This window comes from Orbicella faveolata, unplaced genomic scaffold (assembly GCF_042242905.1).
Source record: "Orbicella faveolata isolate gen_17 unplaced genomic scaffold, um_ofav_v1 contig_12, whole genome shotgun sequence".
NCBI classification, from domain to species: Eukaryota; Metazoa; Cnidaria; class Anthozoa; order Scleractinia; family Merulinidae; genus Orbicella; species Orbicella faveolata.
Window position 1 is genome coordinate 14,907,932 of NW_028301539.1, and position 22,500 is coordinate 14,930,431.

The 22,500-nt window shown below is 37.7% G+C and overlaps 1 protein-coding gene across 2 annotated transcripts in view; it reads left to right on the forward strand.

Annotated features, from left to right (window-relative positions):
• Positions 1–21,876, forward strand: part of LOC110044304 (E3 ubiquitin-protein ligase TRAIP-like) — a 31,274-nt gene extending 9,398 nt beyond the window's left edge. For both annotated transcript variants that reach the window (XM_020749844.2, XM_089282499.1), the window contains 10 exons: positions 1,299–1,333; positions 1,769–1,811; positions 2,310–2,386; positions 3,830–3,924; positions 11,942–12,049; positions 16,063–16,150; positions 16,286–16,375; positions 18,171–18,259; positions 18,851–19,000; positions 20,868–21,876. In XM_020749844.2, the coding sequence (XP_020605503.2) occupies positions 1,299–1,333; positions 1,769–1,811; positions 2,310–2,386; positions 3,830–3,924; positions 11,942–12,049; positions 16,063–16,150; positions 16,286–16,375; positions 18,171–18,259; positions 18,851–19,000; positions 20,868–21,162 (1,070 nt within the window). In that variant the 3' untranslated portion in view covers positions 21,163–21,876. The remainder of the gene's footprint in view (positions 1–1,298; positions 1,334–1,768; positions 1,812–2,309; positions 2,387–3,829; positions 3,925–11,941; positions 12,050–16,062; positions 16,151–16,285; positions 16,376–18,170; positions 18,260–18,850; positions 19,001–20,867) is intronic.
• Positions 21,877–22,500: the final 624 nt, after the last annotated feature.

A 22,500-nucleotide genomic window follows, 5' to 3' on the forward strand; every position in this document is an offset into this window, starting at 1 on the left:
CTGGGAGTGCTAGGTTTTTCGAAGGCGACACGAATATATCCAAAGATTCCCGAAGACGTCCGAAGTCTTCTGACGACAAGGCTATCAAAAAAGTGCTTTAGCCACATGGACCAAAGATGTTAGTTAATCATTACATCAGCACTATACCACTAAGATCGGAAAATGTTTGGACCGACACAGCCAATTTCTTATAGGCAACTGTGATGTTGATGTGTATTGCTAAATGTGACCACGCTCCCAGTGCTTTCTATTTGGAGAAGGTAGTATCGTCATTTACCTATAGTTTTTATTTCTTACATCGGTTTGAGTTTATATATTTTTGGAAATTGTGTCAAGCAAAGCTACAACCACTCACATTTTTCAATCAGGCATGAGAATTTGGCCTGTAAACATGAGCCAGCATGAGATCGAAGTTTTCAGTCCACAGGCTTCAGACTCACACCTGAGGTGTGAGAGTTAGCAGGTATAAAATTCGTCTCCAAAGAAGCCCAAAATTTGACATTGTTGCCACCATTTTGAACAGTATTAAGCAGCCAGGCCGTTTTTTTTGTGACGTCATTCCATCCAAGAGATTTTGTCCATGGCTTGCGACTTTACAAATTGATGTCAGGTTTTCATGCATCTGTTTTTTCCTGAAAGTTGAGCCCTGTAACTCCTACCTCAGAGAAATTTGAAATAATTTCTGTGAGAAAGAAATTTTGGTGAGCCCATAACATATACACAACTGAAGTCAGTGACTCTGTGTACTGCTGGCTAAGCCTTGATTGATCATAATTATTGTGCTGTACCTGTGTGCAACCTTCATTAAGTCACACCCTCTTTTCAGCAGTTGAGTCCAAAGTCCAAAAGAGGTTAAGGGTTGTTTTAATTAAAAGAGAGAAGAACCTTGAAAAATTTAAAATGGAAGCCTCATCATGTCAATACTGTATACCATGTTGGTTGCCGGGTCATTTAATGCATAAATACAGACATAAATGATAAATTAATAGTGATGTTATCAACTGTCCAAGTGCTGGTTGCTTCAGTCCACCTTAATGTGTGTTCATTGTTATTCATGTCCAGGAAGCATGTATTTCAATGGAAATGTTCCTAACTTTTCATTAGATATACTGCCTTCCAGTAGGCAGCTGTTCATGATTTGAAGCACTGTCTAAATCTTGGACCTATTTTCATCCCATTGGAGGTTCAAGAAACTGGGATTCTTCTAACTACATCATCATGTTTTTCTATGTTTTGCACATAGTATTTTAATATGTTAAACAGGCACCAAAATAACACTCACCTGTTATTCCTTTTAGATGTGGAAATCAACTGCTCAAAACTGGAACACAAGGTGGGACTTCTTAACAGCAATTGACATGATAATGTTTTTTCTAGCTGCAGTAAATACATTATTATAATTATGGCATTGTAGTCTTGAGGTTTACAAAGCCAAGTGTTTTGATTGCTTCTTTCCAAGTTGGGATTTTGCCATAATTGTGATTTTTGTTTGTTTGTTTGTTTTTTTTGCTGCACTTGGACTGCAAATCAGACTCACATGGTGCGCTTAAATGTATTGAGGATGACCAAGTTTACACTTGGTTGATATGTACTTGACTCAAATAATAAATGTTGGAATGGCTGCTCTAGAAACTAACATCTTTCCACTGCAGTTGGTTTAAATATAATATTTATTATGTTGTGTGAGTGTGCCCAGTTGTATTGTAACAGGATAATGAAGAATACCCTTGTTCTCTCTCCTCTACATCAATAACTGGCTATTTTGCAGAAGGAGCTTGCTAAGGAAATTGCAGCATTACAAAAGCAAAAAGGTGTGTTTTCCATACAATATGAAAATGTGTTTCACTGAATAATCGTTTTAATGGACTTGGCAGATGGCTTTCATATGACTTTAACAAATCTGTGTGAGTAATTCATATCTTATGACCAGTGACATGGAACATGGAACTATTATGATTTCTATACTTTGTTTTCCTGACAGAGGTTTTTCAGCTTAAATTTAGTCTGTTCATGGAATAACACTTATGAAAATATTTAAAGCATTAGCTTTAAAGAGTACCATTTTGAATTATAGACAAAATTAATATTAACTCTGTGACTATTGCCTGAGAAAATGCAGTGCTGTGTATTGTTGTCGTACAATTGTATTGACATAGCTGCACTTATGAATTACCTAACACAGTTATGAACATGTTTTGTTTTCCAACTTGCATTTACTCACTTTCTACAATATACCTCACAAACCACATGCAAATGAGTATAGAGTGAATAAAGTTTTAAATAGGTGGTATTTGTTTTGGTTGTTTAAGAATGTGCTGTGGAGGAGGTAAGAAAACAGCTTGAGAAGAAACTTCAAATGGAAAGGTCAACTACTGCTGGACTAAAGGTATGGGTATTACTAAAATAATACACAATAATTATTTTACTTGGGCTGACTTTTAAAATAGTCATAGCACTGGATAACTACTGTGAACAATTACATTTTTTCTGTGAATGATCTAGTTCTTTTGTCACCTCCCTGTGCAAGGCACAATACAACAACAACAGCATGTGAGCCAGGCTGTGCTGTTGTGCCATTGCAGAAGAACAATCATGTCCCCACCAAAAATGATGGAGGGTCAAAAGATCACCTTGGACATCTGGAATGTTGCATATAACAAGCACACCAGACAAATTACATTGTTTTAATGCTTTAGTTGACCAGGGGGCCATTTCTCAAAAGTCCTGGAAACTCTTTGGGCCCACACAGTCATTTTTAGCTCATCTGTATCTAGAAGTGTGTACACCTAAAACTGCTTTTATGAAGGGAACCTCTGTTCATATTAAGCATATATGAATAAAACTGCTCTGTGATAATAAGGTTTGAGATTTTGCTGTGGCTTTTCGGGTGCTTCAGGACCTTCAAGAAACAGGCCCCAGGGCATAAAACTGTCCACAGTTCAATGTGTTTTCTTCAAAACTCTCTTCATAATAGTAATGATGATAATAAGGGTATGCTTTAAAAGCTGTAATTTGTAGTTAAAACTCCAACATGTGTCTTTACATTTATCTATAGCACTCAGCAGATTTTGGTGCTTTATTTTGTGAATTTGTTGTTTCTTTCAGTTTGGCCACACAGAATGGTTTACACAAAATATTTTATTTTTAGTTTTTCACTTTACCAATGTTTGATACTCCATGGCATAGTAAAAATACATGTGTTTCCAAACCAAACTTTGAATTCAAAACCAATGGGAAATAATTTCGAGCCAAAAAAGCTAACTGGACAGCACAATAAACAGGCCATGGGAAGGCAATTTTGAGTCAATCCCTGTTTGTCAAGCGGTGACTCAAAAAGTTAGGGAAAGAAACATTGAAAAGTTGTTTAATTTGCAAATCGGATAATATGACTGGAGCTTAACCCATTCATTACATTCAAGCAAAGTAGAGGCTGGGTTTTCTTAGTGCACAAACCTAAGCTAAAGTATATTAAGCAGCTGATGCAGATACAGTAACATGTTGATACTCGGCATCTTTTGTTAGAAACATTTCAGGCAGCAGAATGTTTAGGCTGCTGGAAATTGATTTTGCCTTTACAAAACATTTGTTTCTAAATGAAACGTGGTATTCCTATTTGCTATCAGTAAGAGCAGGCCTGGTTTCAAAGACCACTTTGTATAAGTATATTTGTGTTAAGCTTAACAGCTTAAAATAAGAGCCATGATTTGTTTCTTCGGACTCAGTGCCTTACTCATTGACATTTCTTTTACCTTCTGATGGGTGGAGATGAGTACTTCCTAGAACTACATATAATCATATTAAATAACATTTCTTTGCCGTTGTCAAACAGAAACAACTGTCTTACATGAAAGAGAAAGATACAGAACTTGCCATTGCACAAAGTGAAGCTTCTGAGCTAAGAGCAGAATTTTTGAAATTGAAACGGTGAGTAATAGTCTATAATTTGCTGAAATTAATTACTTTATGATCGAATTAACTGTTATCATTGCTTCATAAAAAAAAAACGTCTTGTAAAAAGTAACAGCCAGGTGTACCTGCACATACACCCACAGGGTTCAAAATTTAGATTAGTATACCAGGATAACAGAGAGTGACTTCTAACAGGTCCGATTGGTTTTAATGAGCTATCCGTGCCTAGTTTTTGCACGTCAAATTGGCCGTAAAATTTTTAAACAAGTCTGCGCCTCCACATTTCTTTATAACATTTCTCCACTGAAAGTATCTGGCACTTATTTTAGACGTCCTAATAATTTAAGAATCATTGCCTTTGTTACCTTCACCAGCTAGCGAAGAAATATATGGGAATCTTTCATCACAATATTTCCTCATTAGCATAGGCAATATAGTTTCTGATCAAGCTACAAAAATACCAGCTCTCATTGTTGAAAGAGCGTGGCACGAAAAAACATTAACTGTCCCTAGGATTTTGAGTTTTTGAGTCTGCTGTATTACATACTTCCCGGACACTTTTCTTGCCACGCGGGTTAGAAAACTTACAAAGAATGTCAGGTCTCAGTAACGCTTTTGCCGACCAAAAAGTTTTCGACTTTTGAAAGGGGAATATCTCCTTGAATATGACACCCATAAAGCTGAAAATTTCACCAATTAATAGTTTCACAAGCTCTTTATTCTTATATATCGTGATGTCTTCGCTATACTAAATCGTATGCTTATGAGACATCAGTAAAGATCACCCTATACATGTATTTAGGTGGTTGTTGTCTCTGAAAAACTATACATGTGAGCAACATTAAGAAATGTTTTTTGTTTTCGTCGTGGAGCTTTTGAGAACAATCTCGAACAAAATGTGGCAATCAGTAACAAGACAGTCATCAACAAGTTGTAACAAACACTAACAAATCGTGAGAAATGACAAGTGAGACAAGGCAATCACTAACAAATGTAACATTCCCTAAGTGGAAACAGTAGGTATGGAGACTGGATATCCATCGCTGAACCTAAGTAGCAAGCTGTACAACTGACTTAGCTGCATGCTACAAAAATCAGCATGAAGGTGTCGCAATTAGCAACAGGACGGGCAGATTAGGAACACGTAGAGCCACGAAAGTTAAAAGTGTGCAGTTTGTGATCCAAATGAATTGTTGAGTTATACATTTAACAAATAGATCCCATGTTGCCGTGCATCTGTTCAGGATTAGTATAAATCTGCTAGCGCTCTATCAAGGATACCGTTTGCTGAATAGCTACGCTACTCACTATCTATTCTGTTGTAGGTAGCACATAGCGTAGCAATGTGCGGTTGTGAACGAAATGACGGCCGATTCTTTGTGTTTTTGAAGTATCCATGAAGAAGATTTAGATTAAGTTTTGAACGACTTGTAGATTTATACTAAAACAATTAGATTATTCGCTCTCGATTTCTATGCGCGATAGTTGACGAGGGTGCACGTGATACAAATCTCGAGCTCGGAAAGCAAGGTTATCTTTTCATTTTAAGAAGTGGTGTTGGATGTTTCTTTCCAGACACCAATCTGAGTGAACAATTATTTTGAGACTGGGAAAATTTCAATTTTTTAAATAAATTATTCTCATAAACATTCTGCTTATTGGGTTTGTTGAATTCGAGGCAAAGCAATGGTTTCTTACCTTGAAATAGTTTCAAGGCTCATTTTGTGTTTCGTTTAGTCTCGCTCGACTGAGACTGCTCGAGTATTTTCCCGAGTCAATTTTTAAAAAGAAACGTGTTTTGCTTTCTTCTTCCTGTTTCTCGTACCTGTTCACAGCCTCGACAAGACTTTTTTAACATTTTCCTTAGCCCAGTGCGGTAAAATATTAACTTAACTCTCAAAACTTTCCGCCATTTTAGAACATAGGCACGCAAGGCGTGCAAGAGTTATTTTTGTGTGTGAAGTGTCGGAGATAGGAGCACTCACGGTACAGTAATGATTTGGTTAATTTGACATTTTTTCTTTGGTTGCGATGTTACATCGGTCATGGTAAGATAGCTAAATAGTAAGCCATAAAATGTTTGACTGAACAAACTACAGTAATCTGACATGTCTCCAGATTAATGTAGATACCATCTTATTTTCTAACAGGCAATTTGATTCGTTCTTTGATACAACCCGGTGTGAGACGCGCACATGCATAACTCCCTCACTCACCGATCACATAACCCTTCCAACCCCCAAGAGGAATTTTTGCTCAAAAATACTCAAGTTAATTTAGGGACTTTTTCGCATTTTATACGAGACGTAAGTTTACCTTTTCACACAACACAACACAACACAACTTCACCGAAAATAGAAAGAAAGAGAAAAAAACCTCTGACACGTTGAAAGTCTGATTTAATTAAATTGCACTTTAACTTGGTGCCGCGCAGTCTTCAAAGAACATTTGAACAGTTTTCATACTTTTTACCTTAAAAAATATCGGACTGAAATGAATGTCATCAAATAAAACTATTAAACTGCTGCTGCAGAGACGTAAAAACCGTCCAGAAATGAAATCTTTTTTTGTTTAATATCCTGGAAACAATAGCCGATAACTTGACAGCTCTGATTGAATTTACTCCCATATAAAAAACAAAAGTGTTAAGTTACCATTTGTTACTAAAGATAGCAAACATCTCGTGGGAAAGAGTGGTGACGATTCGTCCGCTCTAATTGAATTTACTCCCTTGTGAAAAACAAGAGTGTCACATTACACTTAGTAACTAAAAAACACAAATATCTTGTTATATTTGCATGCAACAAGAACAAAACAATCGTTACCCGCACTTACTAATGTAAACGTTAGAACTGTTTCAAATCTAAAGTCTCGTCTCCTCTAAAACATGTCCTAAGAACTAGAAGCGACGATTCGTGACCTCTAATTGAATTTACTCCTTGTGAAAAACAAAAGTATCAAGTTACCTTTAAGTAAACATAGGCACGCAAGGCGTGCAAGAGTTATTTTTTTGTGAACTATAAGTCTCGGAGATAGGAGCATTCATGGAACTGTTTACAGTAATGATTTGGTTGATTTGACAAGTCTTTTTGGTTGCGATGTACAGCAAGAAAGAAACTGGGAGTTTATGATGTACATACGATGTTACATCGGTAATGGTAAGATAACTAAATAGTAAGCCCTAAAATGTTTGACTGAACAAACTACAGTAATCTGACACGTCTCCAGATTAATGTAGACACCATGTTATTTTCTAACAGGCAATTTTATTCGTTCTTTGATACAACCCACACCGTGATTGGTCTGACACGCGCACATGCATAACTCCCTCACTCACCGATCACGTAGCCCTTCCCCCCGGGGGGGGGGGACTTCCTTATATGGGCTATATAGGTCTGTGCGGCCCCGAAGGGTATGGTTTTTCAGCCGTTTTGGTCATAAATAGGGTATCGATTTTAGCTCATTTTGGTCATTTTGGTCATAAATAGGGTACGGTTTTTGCACTCTAGCCTTGATATGGGTATGCTTTAAGAAGAAGCCACTTTTTCATCATTATCGAAAAGAAAATCAACAAAAGCCCTTCACAGATTTATATGTTTACGGTAATTTAACATTGGTTTGAACTAGGGAGCTAATTATAACGCAGGTCTGAAACAGGGTTTTGATTTGAGGGTCAGGTCGTAAATAGGGTTTCGAATTTTTTGGTCAGGTCATAAATAGGGTAAGGAATATCGCAGATTTTGGTCATAAATAGGGTAAGGGTTTTGGGAAGCGGGCCGCACACCCCCAACCAATTTTTCTGGGAGTACCCCCTCGGGAGCCCTTCCAGCCCCCAAGAGGAATTTTTGCTCAAAAATACTCAAGTTAAGAGAACTTTTCGCATTTTATACGAGTCGTAAGTTTACCCTTTTTACACAACACAACGTAACAACACTACTTCACCGAAAGAAAGAGAGAAAAAACGTCTCTGATTTAATTAAATTGCACTTTAACTTGGTGCCACACAGTCTTCAAAGAAAATTTGAACGGTTTTCATACTTTTTACCTTTAAAAATATCGGACTGAAAAGAATGTCATAAAATGCCCATCAAATAAAAATATTAAACTGCTATTGCAGAGACGTAAAAACACCCTAGAAATGAAAGCTTCTTTTTTGTTTAATATCCTGGGAACAATAGCCGATAACTTGTAAGCTCTAATTGAATTTACTCCCACATGAAAAACAAAAGTGTCGAGTTACCATTTGTAACTAAAAATAGCAAACATCTCGTGGGAACAAATGGTGACGATTCGTCAGCTCTAATTGAATTTACTACCTTGTGAAAAACAATAGTGTCAAATTACCCATTGTAACTAAAAAATTAAACTATCTCGTTATATTTGCATGCAATAAGAACAAAACAATCGTTACCTGCACTTACTATCGTAAACGTTAGAACTGCTTCAAACCTAAATAGTCTCGTCTCCTCTAAAACATGTCTTAAGAACTAGAACCGACGATTCGTGACCTCTAATTGAATTAACTCCTTGTGAAAAACAAAAGTATCAAGTTACCCTTTGTAATTAAAAATAAAAATATCTCGTGCCATTTGCCTACTACCCATGAACTGCTTCAAGACTCAAGACTCATCTCTTTCATAACTAGCCACCATTGCACTGAAAATTATGCACTCTAAAACAACCCAATATACGTATGTAACTGTCACACTCCCCTCCAAACCGGACTAAAAATCACAAACCGGCAACATACACGTCACTCTTTATTTTTCAATTACCAAAGTCCATGTGTTTATACAGACCTTGTGTTTCTCACGTACCATTTACCTTTACAACAAGAAATTTGATTGGCTGTTCATAGTAGATCCAGTCTGATTGGTGTGACATACATACATCTCTCACTCACTCACTCACTCACTCACTCACTCACTCACTCACTCACTCACCCATTGACCCGTCCATAACATACCCGACGCGCCGACTAAGAGGTATTTTTTTTACAAAAAAATAACTCAAAAATAAAAATATCTCGTTGCATTTGCATACTACGAATTCACGAACTGTTTCAAACCTCAAGGCTCATCTCGTTCATTTAACTAAAATCCTCAGCCTAACCCACAGAAAATGTCGAAGTAAACCCAATATATGAATGCTTCCTCCTCTTTTATAGAAGAATGAATACGGCTGTTCTGAACTTTATCGGGATCAGGTCTTCTCACATACCATTTACCTTTACAACAAGAAATTTGATTGGCTGTTTATAGTAGATCCAATCTGATTGGTGTGACATACATACATCTCTCACTCACTCACTCACTCACTCACTCACTCACTCACTCACTCACCCATTGACCCGTAAGATACTCGACGCGCCGACTAAGAGGTATGTTTTTGTAAAAAAACCTCAAAAATAGAGAGAGAAAAAAACCTCTCTGACACGTTGAAAGTCTGATTTAATTAAATGCACTTTAACTTGACGCCACGCAGTCTTCAAAGAACATTTGAACAGTTTTCATACTTTTTACCTTTAAAATATCAGACTAAAATGAATGTCATCAAATAAAACTATTAAACTGCTACTGCAGAGACGTAAAAACACTCTAGAAATGAAAGCTTCTTTTTTGTTTAATATCCTGGGAACAATAGCCGATAACTTGTAAGCTCTAATTGAATTTACTCCCATAGGAAAAACGAAAGTGTCGAGTTACCATTTACAACTAAAAATAGCAAACATCTCGTGGGAACAAGTGGTGACGATTCGCCAGCTCTAATTGAATTTACTACCTTGTGAAAAACAAGAGTGTCAAATTACCCATTGTAACTAAAAAATCAAAATGTCTCGTTATATTTGCATGCAATAAGAACAAAACAATCGTTACCTGCACTTACTATTGTAAACGTTAGAAATGCTTCAAATGTAAATAGTCTCGTCTCCTCTAAAACATGTCCTAAGAACTAGAACCGACGATTCGTGACCTCTAATTGAATTAACTCCTTGTGAAAAACAAAAGTATCAAGTTACCCTTTGTAATTAAAAATAAAAATATCTCGTGCCATTTGCCTACTTCTAACTCATGAACTGTTTCAAAACTCAAGACTCATCTCGTTCATAACTAGCCACCATTACACTGAAAATTATGCACTCTAAAACAACCCAATGTACGTATGTAACTGTCACACTCTCCTCCAAACCGGACTAAAAATCACAGACCGGCAACATACACGTCACTCTTTATTTTTCAACCACCAAAGTCCTTGTATTTACAGATACCTTGTGTTTCTCACATACCATTTACCTTTACAACAAGAAATTTGATTGGCTGTTCATAGTAGATCCAATCTGATTGGTGTGACATACATACATCTCTCACTCACTCACTCACTCACTCACTCACCCATTGACCCGTCCATAACATACCCGACGCGCCGACTAAGAGGTTTTTTTTTTTACAAAAAAATAACTCAAAAACAGAGGGAAAATGTTTGCAATGTTGACGTCATCTATGCGTCTGTTCTCTAATAGATCATAGGTGAAAACGTCAAATCGAAATGCGAAAATAACTTGACTTATTATATAAAGATCCGTAAAATTATATAGTTCGTTAAAATCATGAGTATGTCGTAGTGTTTTTTTAATTTTTTTTTTATTGCAATAACAAATCAACAAAATACAAGAATACAAAAGAATTTCCTACTCACAATAGTCAACAGACAATACCTTTTGCACTAAATAATTAATATAAACTAGTAGTAATCAGAAATTATGAAAGTGCGTTCGACACTCTCACTTTAATATGTATATACCGTGAATAAATGATTTCACTAGCTGACTTTCAACCTTTGTCTATTGCTAAAATCAACATTTTTCAGCAACAACCGAGGTTTTACAGTCAGATATAGATATGCATAGTGTCAAAGTCCATGCTAGTGAAGAGGTCACGATTTGTTGATACGTTGCGTGACGCCGTCAGTTTCTGTAGACTCTCAAGTTTCATAGAATATTTAAATTACGTACATTATTCGAAGCTAGCATTTGCAATCGCGCGCTCGTTTCGCGTGCCCGTTTATCGTAAACAAACACCGTGCGACTAATTCGAGTATTTCCCCTGATGAATAAAGTAGTCTTATGGATCTTGCCTTCAAAGTACCGTTCCACCGATTCCAAACAATAAAATTTCGACCGGATAAAGACTGAGCTATCTGTCGCGACTGGAACTAATCAACAAATGCAATCAAAATGTAGTTGTTCCCACGGTTATCATCCCAAAGCCAAGTCATGTTAATAGACAAGGACAATTCCCTCAGATTTCGATAAATGCTACCGTCGAAGCGTTTAAATTCGCCAAAATCTGATGCTGAAAGCACATAATAGCGAAGCGTACGGCGACTGAAAGGAAAGAAGTCAAAGAAAGATCCATCGGAAAGACGAACTCACATGGCCTGCTTACATACTCACATGTTCGCCACATGTCTTATCACATGTCTTAGCATTAAACGGTACCAGTTTAGTGGCCGTGACATGCCCCTGCAAAAATCAAGCGAGGTGGCCATTTTGGTGTCCTTACAGGACTGTAGTTTTTTCGGCCTGTAACCGTGCACAGAGCAACCAACCCTGGAAAGCCACAGGTCAAAATCAGGCTTGCGTTCCACTTCGTCGAACGCAATTACTGACAGAGAATGCAATTTAACAATTCATATAAAAAAACTGACTATTCGATAATTACTTAGCTTTCTCAATAAAGAAACCACTTATACTAAAGTAGTTACACTAGTTTTCTGACAATATTACTTACAAACAAGATGCACTGTTGCTATGGTCACCTATTTTTCCACGTAGATGATGATGCTTGTTGACCAATGACTGGGCATTTGTATGATACTTAACATCCGGAAGATATGATTGATGTAATTTAATCATAAAGATAAAAAGTTGATAAAGAGTTGTGTATTGATCCATTAAAGTATAAATGCTGGAAAGCGTTGGGAACTGTTGCTAGTCACCTTAATGATGTCTTATGGAATTGTTATTTTTCAGGATGAAGACATTAATAGATGATCACGCAAGTGATGCCGAAGCCATGTTACAAGATTTGGACTCCAACTCCTTCCCAGAAGTCATCCTTCAACTGATCACACTGAAAAGGTAATCTTGTTTATTTGATAGCGGGGCTCCGGCGGCCCTAAGGGCCGCCAAGCAGAGCCCAATACTCGTATAGGAAAGAAAAGGAAAACCATGAATAAATTTTCTCATGATTATCATGGCTAGCGGTATTGCTCGTGGGCGCGAAGGCCTCGACGGCGACGACGGACTCGCGCAAGATGGCGGCCATACTTCAGCTAATAGGTTGACAGAGACATGCAGCCACTTCTTTGATACTGACCATCCATGTTATGGTCAATTGGCGCCTGTCAAAACAAGGTATCTGCCGACCAATTGCTAATGTTTATTGGATCAATGGCTCATCGCAGGTTAACTTCTTGTAAACGGGGCCGGGTTGTTTGGAACCCGGTTAACGCTAATCCAGGCTTGAAAGTTAACCAAAGTATACATTTTTTTTTTGTTTACAAATGTTTTTCACTGCTTTTGTTTGTGTAGTTTGAGACTGTTCAAACTCAAAACAGAAGGCCAAACAACATAAACAGAAAACCTCACCGCAAAGTTACAAAACTCAAATCAAAATTCTCGCTTTGAACAACCCGACTCAGGAGCTCCGCTTTTCATCATCATAATTCCTTATATAGCTCCCAGTGGGGCATAGGACCGCAGCTCCGCTTTTAGGCTTGGCTCAATCTATATATTATACAAGTTACTTACAAGGGAAGAAGATTGTCGCAGTCATAATCCGGTTTAAAAACATCGATTGAGCCCATAGGTCTTGATCAGATGCTTCTTAAACGCATAGCTATAGTTACATCTTCCAAAGAGGCCACGGCAATCAATGGCAATGTTACAGTTACCTCCAGTAACAAGCGAAATGGATCTTACAGTGTGTTTTTTGTATGGGTTAAGAACGAACTAAATACATAGCCATAATGAATACAGAATTCTGATTTTAATTACACTCGGACCTCTCCACAACGGTCACCTTGGGGACATAGGAATGTGGCTGAAATTGTAGAGAGGTGGCCGTTATGGGCAGGTAGGGGTGAAATATGGCAACTGTTTTTTTTTTTTTCTTTGTGGGGGGGAGGGGGGGGGGCGGTGTGCAACATTTTTATTTCTAAAAAAGATGATTAATGCAGTATACAAGTATATATCAATCAAGTTTCGTGACCTTTTACAATAAAAAATGGGGTTTGTCTACACCGTCAGTCGTTGATTAACTGGTCGTTGTCGAGAGTCGTGACTCGGTTTAGTGGCCATTCCCGTTGTAGAGAGGTTAAAGTAAGAGTGAATGTATGGACCGTCCAGCGGGGCGTAAAAAAATAGCCGTTGTAGAGAGGTGGCCGTTAGTGGAGCTGCGACGGTGTAATACTAAGCCCCTATGGGTGGAAGGTGGAGGAAAATTGCCTTTACGCTTCTTTTTTGGGAAAACCATAAAATTAGTTTAATACAGCTTGTAGTCCTAATTTAATAAAGGAAGCTATTTACACTGACAGTTTTAAACCTGACTTGAACCCTAGTTTTTTCTTTTTTACTTTCTCAACTGAAAGTATAGTGATAATTACCAAAAGAACTTTATGAAAAAATCTGTCGATTTATACAAAACGTCAGTTTCTATATAGTTTTAAAATAGCTGTGACGTAGATTAAGGAATGGGCGACTTAAAATATGAGTAAAAAAGTAGAGTTCTTTTTCGTCGTGTTAAAGAGCTAAAGGCGGCCAATAAAGCCTAAAACATGCTTTACTGCAAGATGCAGCAATGCTTCTATGATGCTATCGACCCCAAGAATGGGAATGCACAAGATCCTTTTGCGGCTCCCTGGTAATCAAGTCGTGCCAACAGGGTCGCCGACAACAAAATTCAGCCATGAAAATAAAGATCATCTTGCAAATATTACCCCCAGCTTCGGGTAATATCTCCGAAAAGTCCTCCGCTGAATCTCTGCAGATATTACTTTCTTTCTTGTGTTTCGATTTTCTACATTCGTTAAAGGCTTTTACAACAGGTTCCAGTCGCCTGAAAATCGAGATCGATCAGATGTGTCACCCATTGAACGAAACCTTTCCTAAAAGAACGCTAAGAAGAGGCTGAGCTATGCCTGAGGCATATTCAACTTGACGGCTAAGTTTAGTGTGAAAAGAACAAGCTATCCCGTGGAGAAAACAGCTCACGTTCGACGAGTTTGAGTGGAGAGAATTTGAAAGGTGTTCAGACAAACATGAACAATTTTAGAGAAATGTGCACGTTGTTGAAACCTAAAACCACAACGAATTCAACTCGTAAGGTGCTAAACATTGAAAGAAGCTCTTGCGATCGAGGACTGAAGATTCGGACCTCAAGCGGGATTAAGAGCAGTTCAGTAGTTCGCAATAACTGAATAGGTCATTTTGGGGAATCCCCGTAATTGTTCAAAGAGAAAGGATTTGGCTTCGCTCAGCTCCAAAATCCTTTTCATTTTTTAATATGAAAAGTGTTGATCACAACTGAAGAATTTAAATTTAGATCGAGAATCGTGGAATTTTTTCACTGATCGATTGAAGGGGATAACTTCTATACATTTTCCTTTTAGTGAGCTCAGAGGGTGTGACAGGATATTTGTCACGCGTCATGGAAGGTCACGGTTGATGTGTAGCTCTGTAAATGAGTATACAGTGTACACAGCTACGTTTTAAAATATATTCATGGAAAGCATGGTGTGAATACATGTGCTCTAAGGAAAACTAATGGTGTACAACGTTTTAGCATGTATACTGTTCATAATGTCGATGTACTTCGCTGAAGCTCAGTAAATTTTGTTCCTGAATCTCAGATATGTTTGTTTGTTTGTTTGTTTGTTTGTGTTATGGGTCAATGGCCTATGAGTGCAAGTCAGTAGTAGGAGCAAAAACAACAACAACAATAGCTTTATTTGCATGACCATAATGATTACAGAGGAGCGGTCAGTGTGAAATGCAGACTGCAGGCCAACCCTAACCTTGACCAAATACTAAGAACTACAATCATGGTCACAAGTGTTGTACAACTTCATTCTATACGCATTTTGCCCCTCCTCACCCATGTGCAATGCTGACAAAACACTTTCATCTAACGCAAGTTTGCATTTTACCATTTCCCAGCGTTGAAAGGGGGAATGGGGTACTCACACTTACTCTGTAGGTATTGCGTATTGCGGTTATGATTTCATGTTTTTGCACATTTTCAGTACATTGAGTCCATGGTTGTAGCCTTATAGCTATAAATACTCTCACCCTAATACAAACCCAAAAATAAACCCTGTTTGCTAAGGCTGACATTGAAGCTAACCCCTAATAAGCCAAAGCCTAATTTCAATCTGCCTCTACAGTAAAAAAAAATACAGTATACCATGTACTGTAATTTTTGATCCACTCTTCATCGGCCAAAGGCAATCGTCTGCGTACAGAACCAGCCAATCATTCGTTGTGTTGCTGTTTATTTGCTCGAGGTCGTAACCCATTGCGTCACCTCTTTGATTTCAGTCTGGTCCTCACTGTTCAATTCCTTATCTTCGGTTTCAGAAACACTATCTTTTATCGACGATATGTTTTCAGAGACAAACAAGAAAATAATGTGCAAAGACTCGCCATCTTCCTTTCTTTTGAACGCTCGTTCCTTAATCTACGTCACACGCTTAGCATTTTGAGCTCGTCAGCCATCTTGATCCGCGGAGAAATTGCAGAACTTGAAAAATTGTTAACAGATTGCGTTATGTTCAAATAGAAAAATTCCTTTTGCAGAAAATTGAACAGTTGAGAAAGTAACAAAATTAGAGTGTGGGCACTTTAACACGAGTATTTTGGACGAACTTTCAGCTGTTTGTCTTGCTGTTTCTCCAAGCAGCCAATCACGTTCGCAAATCTTGCCAGTTTGTCGAATTTCATACAAATTTGCCTTAAACAACTGTTCAGTTAAAGAGGACTCTCTCTCCGCTACGTCCCGTCGGTATTATTCTATGTAAAACCTTGACAATGTTAGTCAAAGACCATCTCTCTTTTAGTAATTTTTCCATGTTTCATACTTTGTATACCGGCAGGAAACTAGAAGAAAAAAAACTAAAGTGCAAGCAAGCCATAGATGCAGCTGAGAAAATTAAGAAGGAAAATATCCTAATTAAAAATGAGGTAAGTAACCTAGTTCTACTGTTCAGTTGTATAAATGATTTTGGTGAATTGCAGCTGCGTTGTCACATTGTGAATTGTTTTAGATGCCATTTTTGGTGTACGAACGTCATTTTAACATACTATTTAATACGTTAGGGAACTTACAGGGAAATGGAGCTGACAAAAACTAAGGAGCATCTTAAAATGGCAGAGGAAGATATCAGAAGACTAGAAGATGAAAATGCTGTAAGTTCCATGGGCTTTGGCGACAATGACGGCAGCAAAATTCTGTTGCTCAACTATCAATTAGTTGTTCTGTATATTATACATTCAGTAGTTTGTACTTTCATGTTATAATTTTCTTAAGAAAATATCAGCCAAATATTAGTGGTTTTTAACACCCCTTTCCGTAGAATGCCTATATATTGATACAAGATACTAAAAAGTGCCAGTGCCGGAGACGTTCTTTGAAAACATGCCAACAAATAGTTGCATAACTCATTCTTGACATGCTGCTTTATTTGCTTTCTTGTTAGTTTATTATCACGAGAATAAGAGTCACTGGATGGTCACTTTTAACTGAAACTACCTTTTGGTGAAAAACAAATGTCAATGTACCGTTTGTAACGTAATATCTGGTTTCATCGCTTGCAACAAAAAAATTCTTACTTCTCACTAACAGTAAGGTGTACTTACTTATTTTGGGTAGGTATTCAGGCTAACCAGAGTGGATTTCTGTCTGTCTGCAATATGCCTCGGCTTCTGATAGCCTGAATAGCGCCACGGTGAGCCCAAAGAACGCCGAGATTAGGCTGCTATCGCCCGTGTACCCTTTTAGTCGTTTTGGCGGTTTCATTTTGGTGGTTTTGCTCTTTTCGTTTCCCCGGTCTCTTGGTTTTTTCAGATTTTAGTACATGCCAACGATTGTAAGTACCGCCTGAAATATTGTAGGAAACGTCTTATGACAACATCAGGCGATCAGCAAAAAATTACCACGTGAGTCATAAGTTGAATGGATGTGTCATTTTCAAGGGGAAACTTGTTTATTGTTCGGTTTATAGACGAACATTGAGAGTTTAATTTCCTTTCTGATTTTCAAGTTTTGCTAATGTTCTAACTTACGTTTAAGTTCAAATTGCTAAGTCATAAGACATCCCTTTAGAAATTGAATCCGCCTATACCGCGGAAAGTTTCCGGATGTAGCTTGGTACTACTGTTAGTTTACTGGAGAAAGCATCAGTAGAGGTTTGAGAACCCACACCACTATGGTCATCATTTTAACGATTGAAAAACCTATTACAGCATTAGGCCTAGTTTAGTCAAATCGAATACACGACTGAATCATAGGCATGATTGAAATACAGTTGCAAGGATCTATTCGCTTTTGAAAGAGACTTATTTTCCGAATTCAGGACGGAAATGTGCTTTGAGGTTACATTTACTGGATAGCAAGAAGAGCCTCTACTGCTCGAAGCTTTTTAAAATGTAATTAGCATGGCTGTGCACATAAGACTAAAAAACAAGCCCTATTATAATACTAATACTGCATAACCAGCCACCAAAGACCTCAGAGCAAACCAGCCTGCCTGCCTGCCTGCCTACCTACCTACCTCCCAACCTGCCTGCCTGCCTGCAGTCACTGTATCAGTGCTTGACAAGAGCGCGTTCTACTGAGTGCCCTAGAACCAAAACCAGCCAACCTAAAACTGTAGTGAAACCAAAACCAAAATAATTGCCTTATTACTTTCGACGCTCGACTGATAACCGCTCCATGCTTGTCAACAGTATTTTACTTTTCTAGCGGTTCTGCTAGAGAATTTTCTAGACACAAACAGTGGCCTTAGAAATATTTCATGAATTAGTGTACACTGAGCAAAGAGAACCTCTTTTCTTACCATGCGTCTGCGTACATATCTCTTCCTCTCCCTTCCTTCCTTCCTTACTCCCTCCCTTGCTTCCTTTGACAGATATATATTTCATAAATTTACTTGAATGATTTGCTTACATTTTATTATTTTATTGCTTATATCTTGAATGCCAGAGTTATAAAAAAAAGTTGACAGCCATGGAGAAAGCATTTGCATCCCCAAGTCCAAGAAGCAGTGCCATTGGTCGCCTTATACGAGAAAGGTGTACAGTTTATGACATTAAGTTATGAATGATAATGAAATTGTCTGGGTAGAAATAAATTTAATGGGACCTTAAGAAAGCGTTACATACTTAGAGGCTATAATCCTTTGATTGCTGGTGTTGAAATTGTTTAGTTTGTGCCATCAAGAAGGCAGATACTGTAACTTGGTTTAGCAATTATCACCTAACGGTTTGGTTGTTTATTAAAACCACCAAGTAATGGAAGACCTAGAAGGCTCACAGCTTTATATCCTCTTGCAGCCTGGAGATTTTCCAGCCTACTTACGTTGAAATAATTCTGCCAAGACTGTTATGTCTTTCATTCTTGCTACTTCTATTCAGAATATCTTTAACATATTTAGTATGGTCAAAATAATTATTAACTCTTTTTCAGTCAAACATTAAAATCGCGTTCCAAGGCCCCTTGTCAATCATAGCCGACATTTTCTACAATCTATCATCAAAAATCTTTGCGTATATCGGGATTCGGCAAATTGTATGCTAGAAGTAGGGTCAACATTAACAAAACACGAACCAGACAATCTTGGTCTTTACATTGTGTGATAATGTCTCCATCTATGTTATCTGTAGTCCAGCACCAGTGGATATTAAGAGGCCAAGGCTGAGCTCTCCTGCTGATGATTCAGCTGAGGATTCAGAAAATATTGTCATAGCCGAGACACCATCCCCAAAGCCTAGAGTTCCAGGGGGAAGAAGTGAACTAAAGAGCATTGCAGAAGAGTAAGGACATAGTTATTATCCCTCCATCTTCTTCTCTTCCTTTCTTTTTATATTCCTTCCTACATGTGAACCTATCAATTAACGATTGGTTCTCAGTATTTGTTGTGACTTTCTTTCATGAATGTCAACTTGAAATTTTTTGTCTCTTCTTTCTGGCATTGAGCTCTGGTTATTAACTACTTATTGTTATATGGCTGTGTCTCACAAGGACTGGGAACTACTGAATTCACGAATTTGATTGGCTGAAATCGATTTTGACCGCGGTCTAGATTTTCCCATCTAGATCGGTTACATTTTGCGGTGAAAAAGTTGCAAACTAAACTAAACTAAAAGAATAGTGACAATTTTCTTCTAAACATATGAGTGGAGGTGCCAAAAAGCCTGATGAGAAAAAAAGTGAAGAGGGAGCAAACTTTGCAGATTTAAGTTCAGCTCATCGCCGTTCACAAGCAAAATCAGTCAGCTAGTATAAGCCATAGTTACATTAAACGAATTAAATTTTTCTTGTTTGCCATATAATAAACATCTTATTAACCGAGCTTAGTCTGTCTGTATGGGAGAATCTTGACCTCGGTCGTGTGTACAGACCTCGCTGCGTTCGACCCTCAAAGTTAAATTAGTTCAAGTGGTGTTTCTGGGACTCTAGTTTATACTATTATATGGCTGTGAGATTGAAACAATTCTACACCATTTGGAAGCTAATTGAAAATCGATTTCTCAGTACAGATATATCCACATGTCAAGATGCATCGAGTAGCTTGAGACCTATTTTGTGTTTTACTCTAGCTATCGTTACATCGACACACTCTCCATCTAACTCTCCAGTACGTCAGTCTATAGGTTCCTAAGTTTATCTCCAAGGATGTTGATACTGTCTTCATGTGTAGCCTATGCGCTATACAACTCGTTGAGTTTTGCCAGACAGAATTTTTCAGCATCTTCATTTCGCTCTTAGCTAGAACTTACCATCGATCCACGCAAAAAGGTCTTTGTGTCGACAGAAGACGGTCAATGTTGGCTTTTAAATTCCTTCTTGTAGCTAGATTTTCTTTCGACTGTGCAAATTTCGACAATAATTCGCCGGACTTCTCTACTTCGTTGACAACTTGCGAATTCTGAGTTACCTTGTCATCAACTTTGCTAGCTACAACAGCGACGGCAGAAAAATCTCCTGTGGCCGATGCCACCACCAGTTCCTCTATTTATTATCATTATTATTATGCTAATTCATTTGCACGGCTTTCTGAGTATTCCTCAATATTGTCGACGATACATAAATTATCACAGTAACCGTTCTTATCATTCCGCCGTTGACTCACATCGCTCAGTTTAACGCAATTAAGTCTATGTATTTTGTTCATAACTTGTAGTAATTGAAAAACACTTTCCTTTACATATCGTTGCACCGTGCTATTGCCTTTCTTTCTTTCTTTCTTTTTTTAATGTTTTGGAATTTTTCGTCCCGAAGATACTCAGTTTTCCGCGTAAAAGTCCATGATTCGATGTCATTTCCTTATGTTCATAAGGCCGTTTTTGAATGATCCGTCGCCGGCCCATCTCTCGCTGCCATTCGAAGAAACAACCACCTAGCAACTATCCTGCTTGAAGACCCGATTTGTGTTGCGAGGACACAAATTCTGTAAACTATTTCAAACGAAAGGAAAACACGATGACTAACGTACAGTTTCAAGTTCGAGTTTTACGAACGGTCAACCACTGATCCAAAAAGGAAATTGCATTACTGCATTAAATCGTGTAGTCAGATAGTTTTAAGTTTTAGTTCGCGGGAACATAACCATCCTTAATAAGTTAAATTGTTTTGTTTTCCTGTGATGCAATGATTTTTGTCTGTTGGTTCCTTAAACAGGATGGGCTTGTCTCTTGTGAAGACAACAAGTCTGGCATCGCCTTCAAACAGAGCACCTTTAAAGCTAACGCAACAACAGGCAAAAAAGCCTCCTGACCAAGCTGGCCTTTCCGTGTTCAGGCGAGGTTATGATGGATTGGGTGGACATACCAAGTTTCTTGCTCCGTTAAGACCAGTCAAGATAGCATCACGTAAAGTGGCCAAACCCAACGGCATTTCAAAATTTATCAAACACACCAAGTGTAGCAGAGCAACTGAGCCTCCTTTACCTGCAATGAACTTAGACTTCACCTGAGACACAAAAAAGATGTGACTGAACGTTAATCATTAGTGTTGGCTTGATTGGGAAATCCCTGGTGCTATGACAGACAGTGTAGGTGAAACATTTTGTAACTCTTTAAATCAGTGTCTGTTAAGTTTGACTGCCATAAAAGAGAACCTGTAAACTGAATTATCTATCTAGTTTCGTTTTGAAATAATTTAGCTCTATCCTTTCTTGAAGTTTATTTTGATTTATCTGGTGCATCTTGTAAAGGAAAACAGTCCTGTCGATGAAAAAAAAAAATCATAGCGTCACTGATTACATCTAAGCAAGAATTTTCTTGCGATATTTTGATTTTATTAACTTGTGTTTAACGTTTATGATTTTCTTTTTTTCCCCTTCATTTCTTGTTGTTATGCTGAAGCTGTGAAGTTTTTGTGCCCGTAAGTTCCACCATATTGGTCCTAACTATGTAAATCATAGCAAGCAATTCAAGAATTTCGTTGAGTGGCAACCTAAATGTAGTGTTGGGCTCAAGTAACGAAAATCTTATCGTCCACAGAAATTTGCATGCATCGTTATTACGTAATTTGTCAAATATAACTAGGAAATCTTCGGAGACATTAAACGTAATTGTATGTAGTCTAATTATGCTCTCAAGTATACCAAGAAATTCACTGTGTGATGTGCCAAAGCCTATGTGTTAGCATACCTTAATTTTTGAAATAAAAAATTGAATTTCAAGGATTCATTTCTTATTGTAGCGACTCGTGATGTTTATAGGTAATAACAGTAATCAGCGCCATCATCGTCATCATATCATATTTAACCAGGGTAACTAAAAATAGAAATGAAATAACAATAAAAATCCTAAAAAGATTACAATATATGTAGTAAAAGATAAAAAACTATATACAATTATTAAAAATTCTAAAAACTATTACTAAGTCCTTAAGCATGGTTTTAAATTAATAGAGATTTAATTTCTTTCAAGTATGACGGTAGATTATTGAAAACGTGTGCTCCGAAATAATAGCAACCTTTCTTAGCAGTTGCTGTGTAAACTGAATAATTATCTGATGACTTGACAAAATCTTCCTTGAACAGATCTGGAGCATTGTTATGGACACATTTAAATACAAAATGCATAGTAGAACGTGCCTTAAGTGACATCCAACTTGGGCCCCATTTATATGGTCTCGGACGGCCGAGGTAACTTTTAGCTTATTTCTTTGTTAAATCAACCAACCGTTTACATTAGGATTGCAATCCCGTCTCGGGAGGCGAGACGACTCGGGTAGGCGAGGGCCGCCAAGCGGAGCGCCATACTCATAGAACCCGTGAATCGCTCAATAATGGCTAGCGGTATTG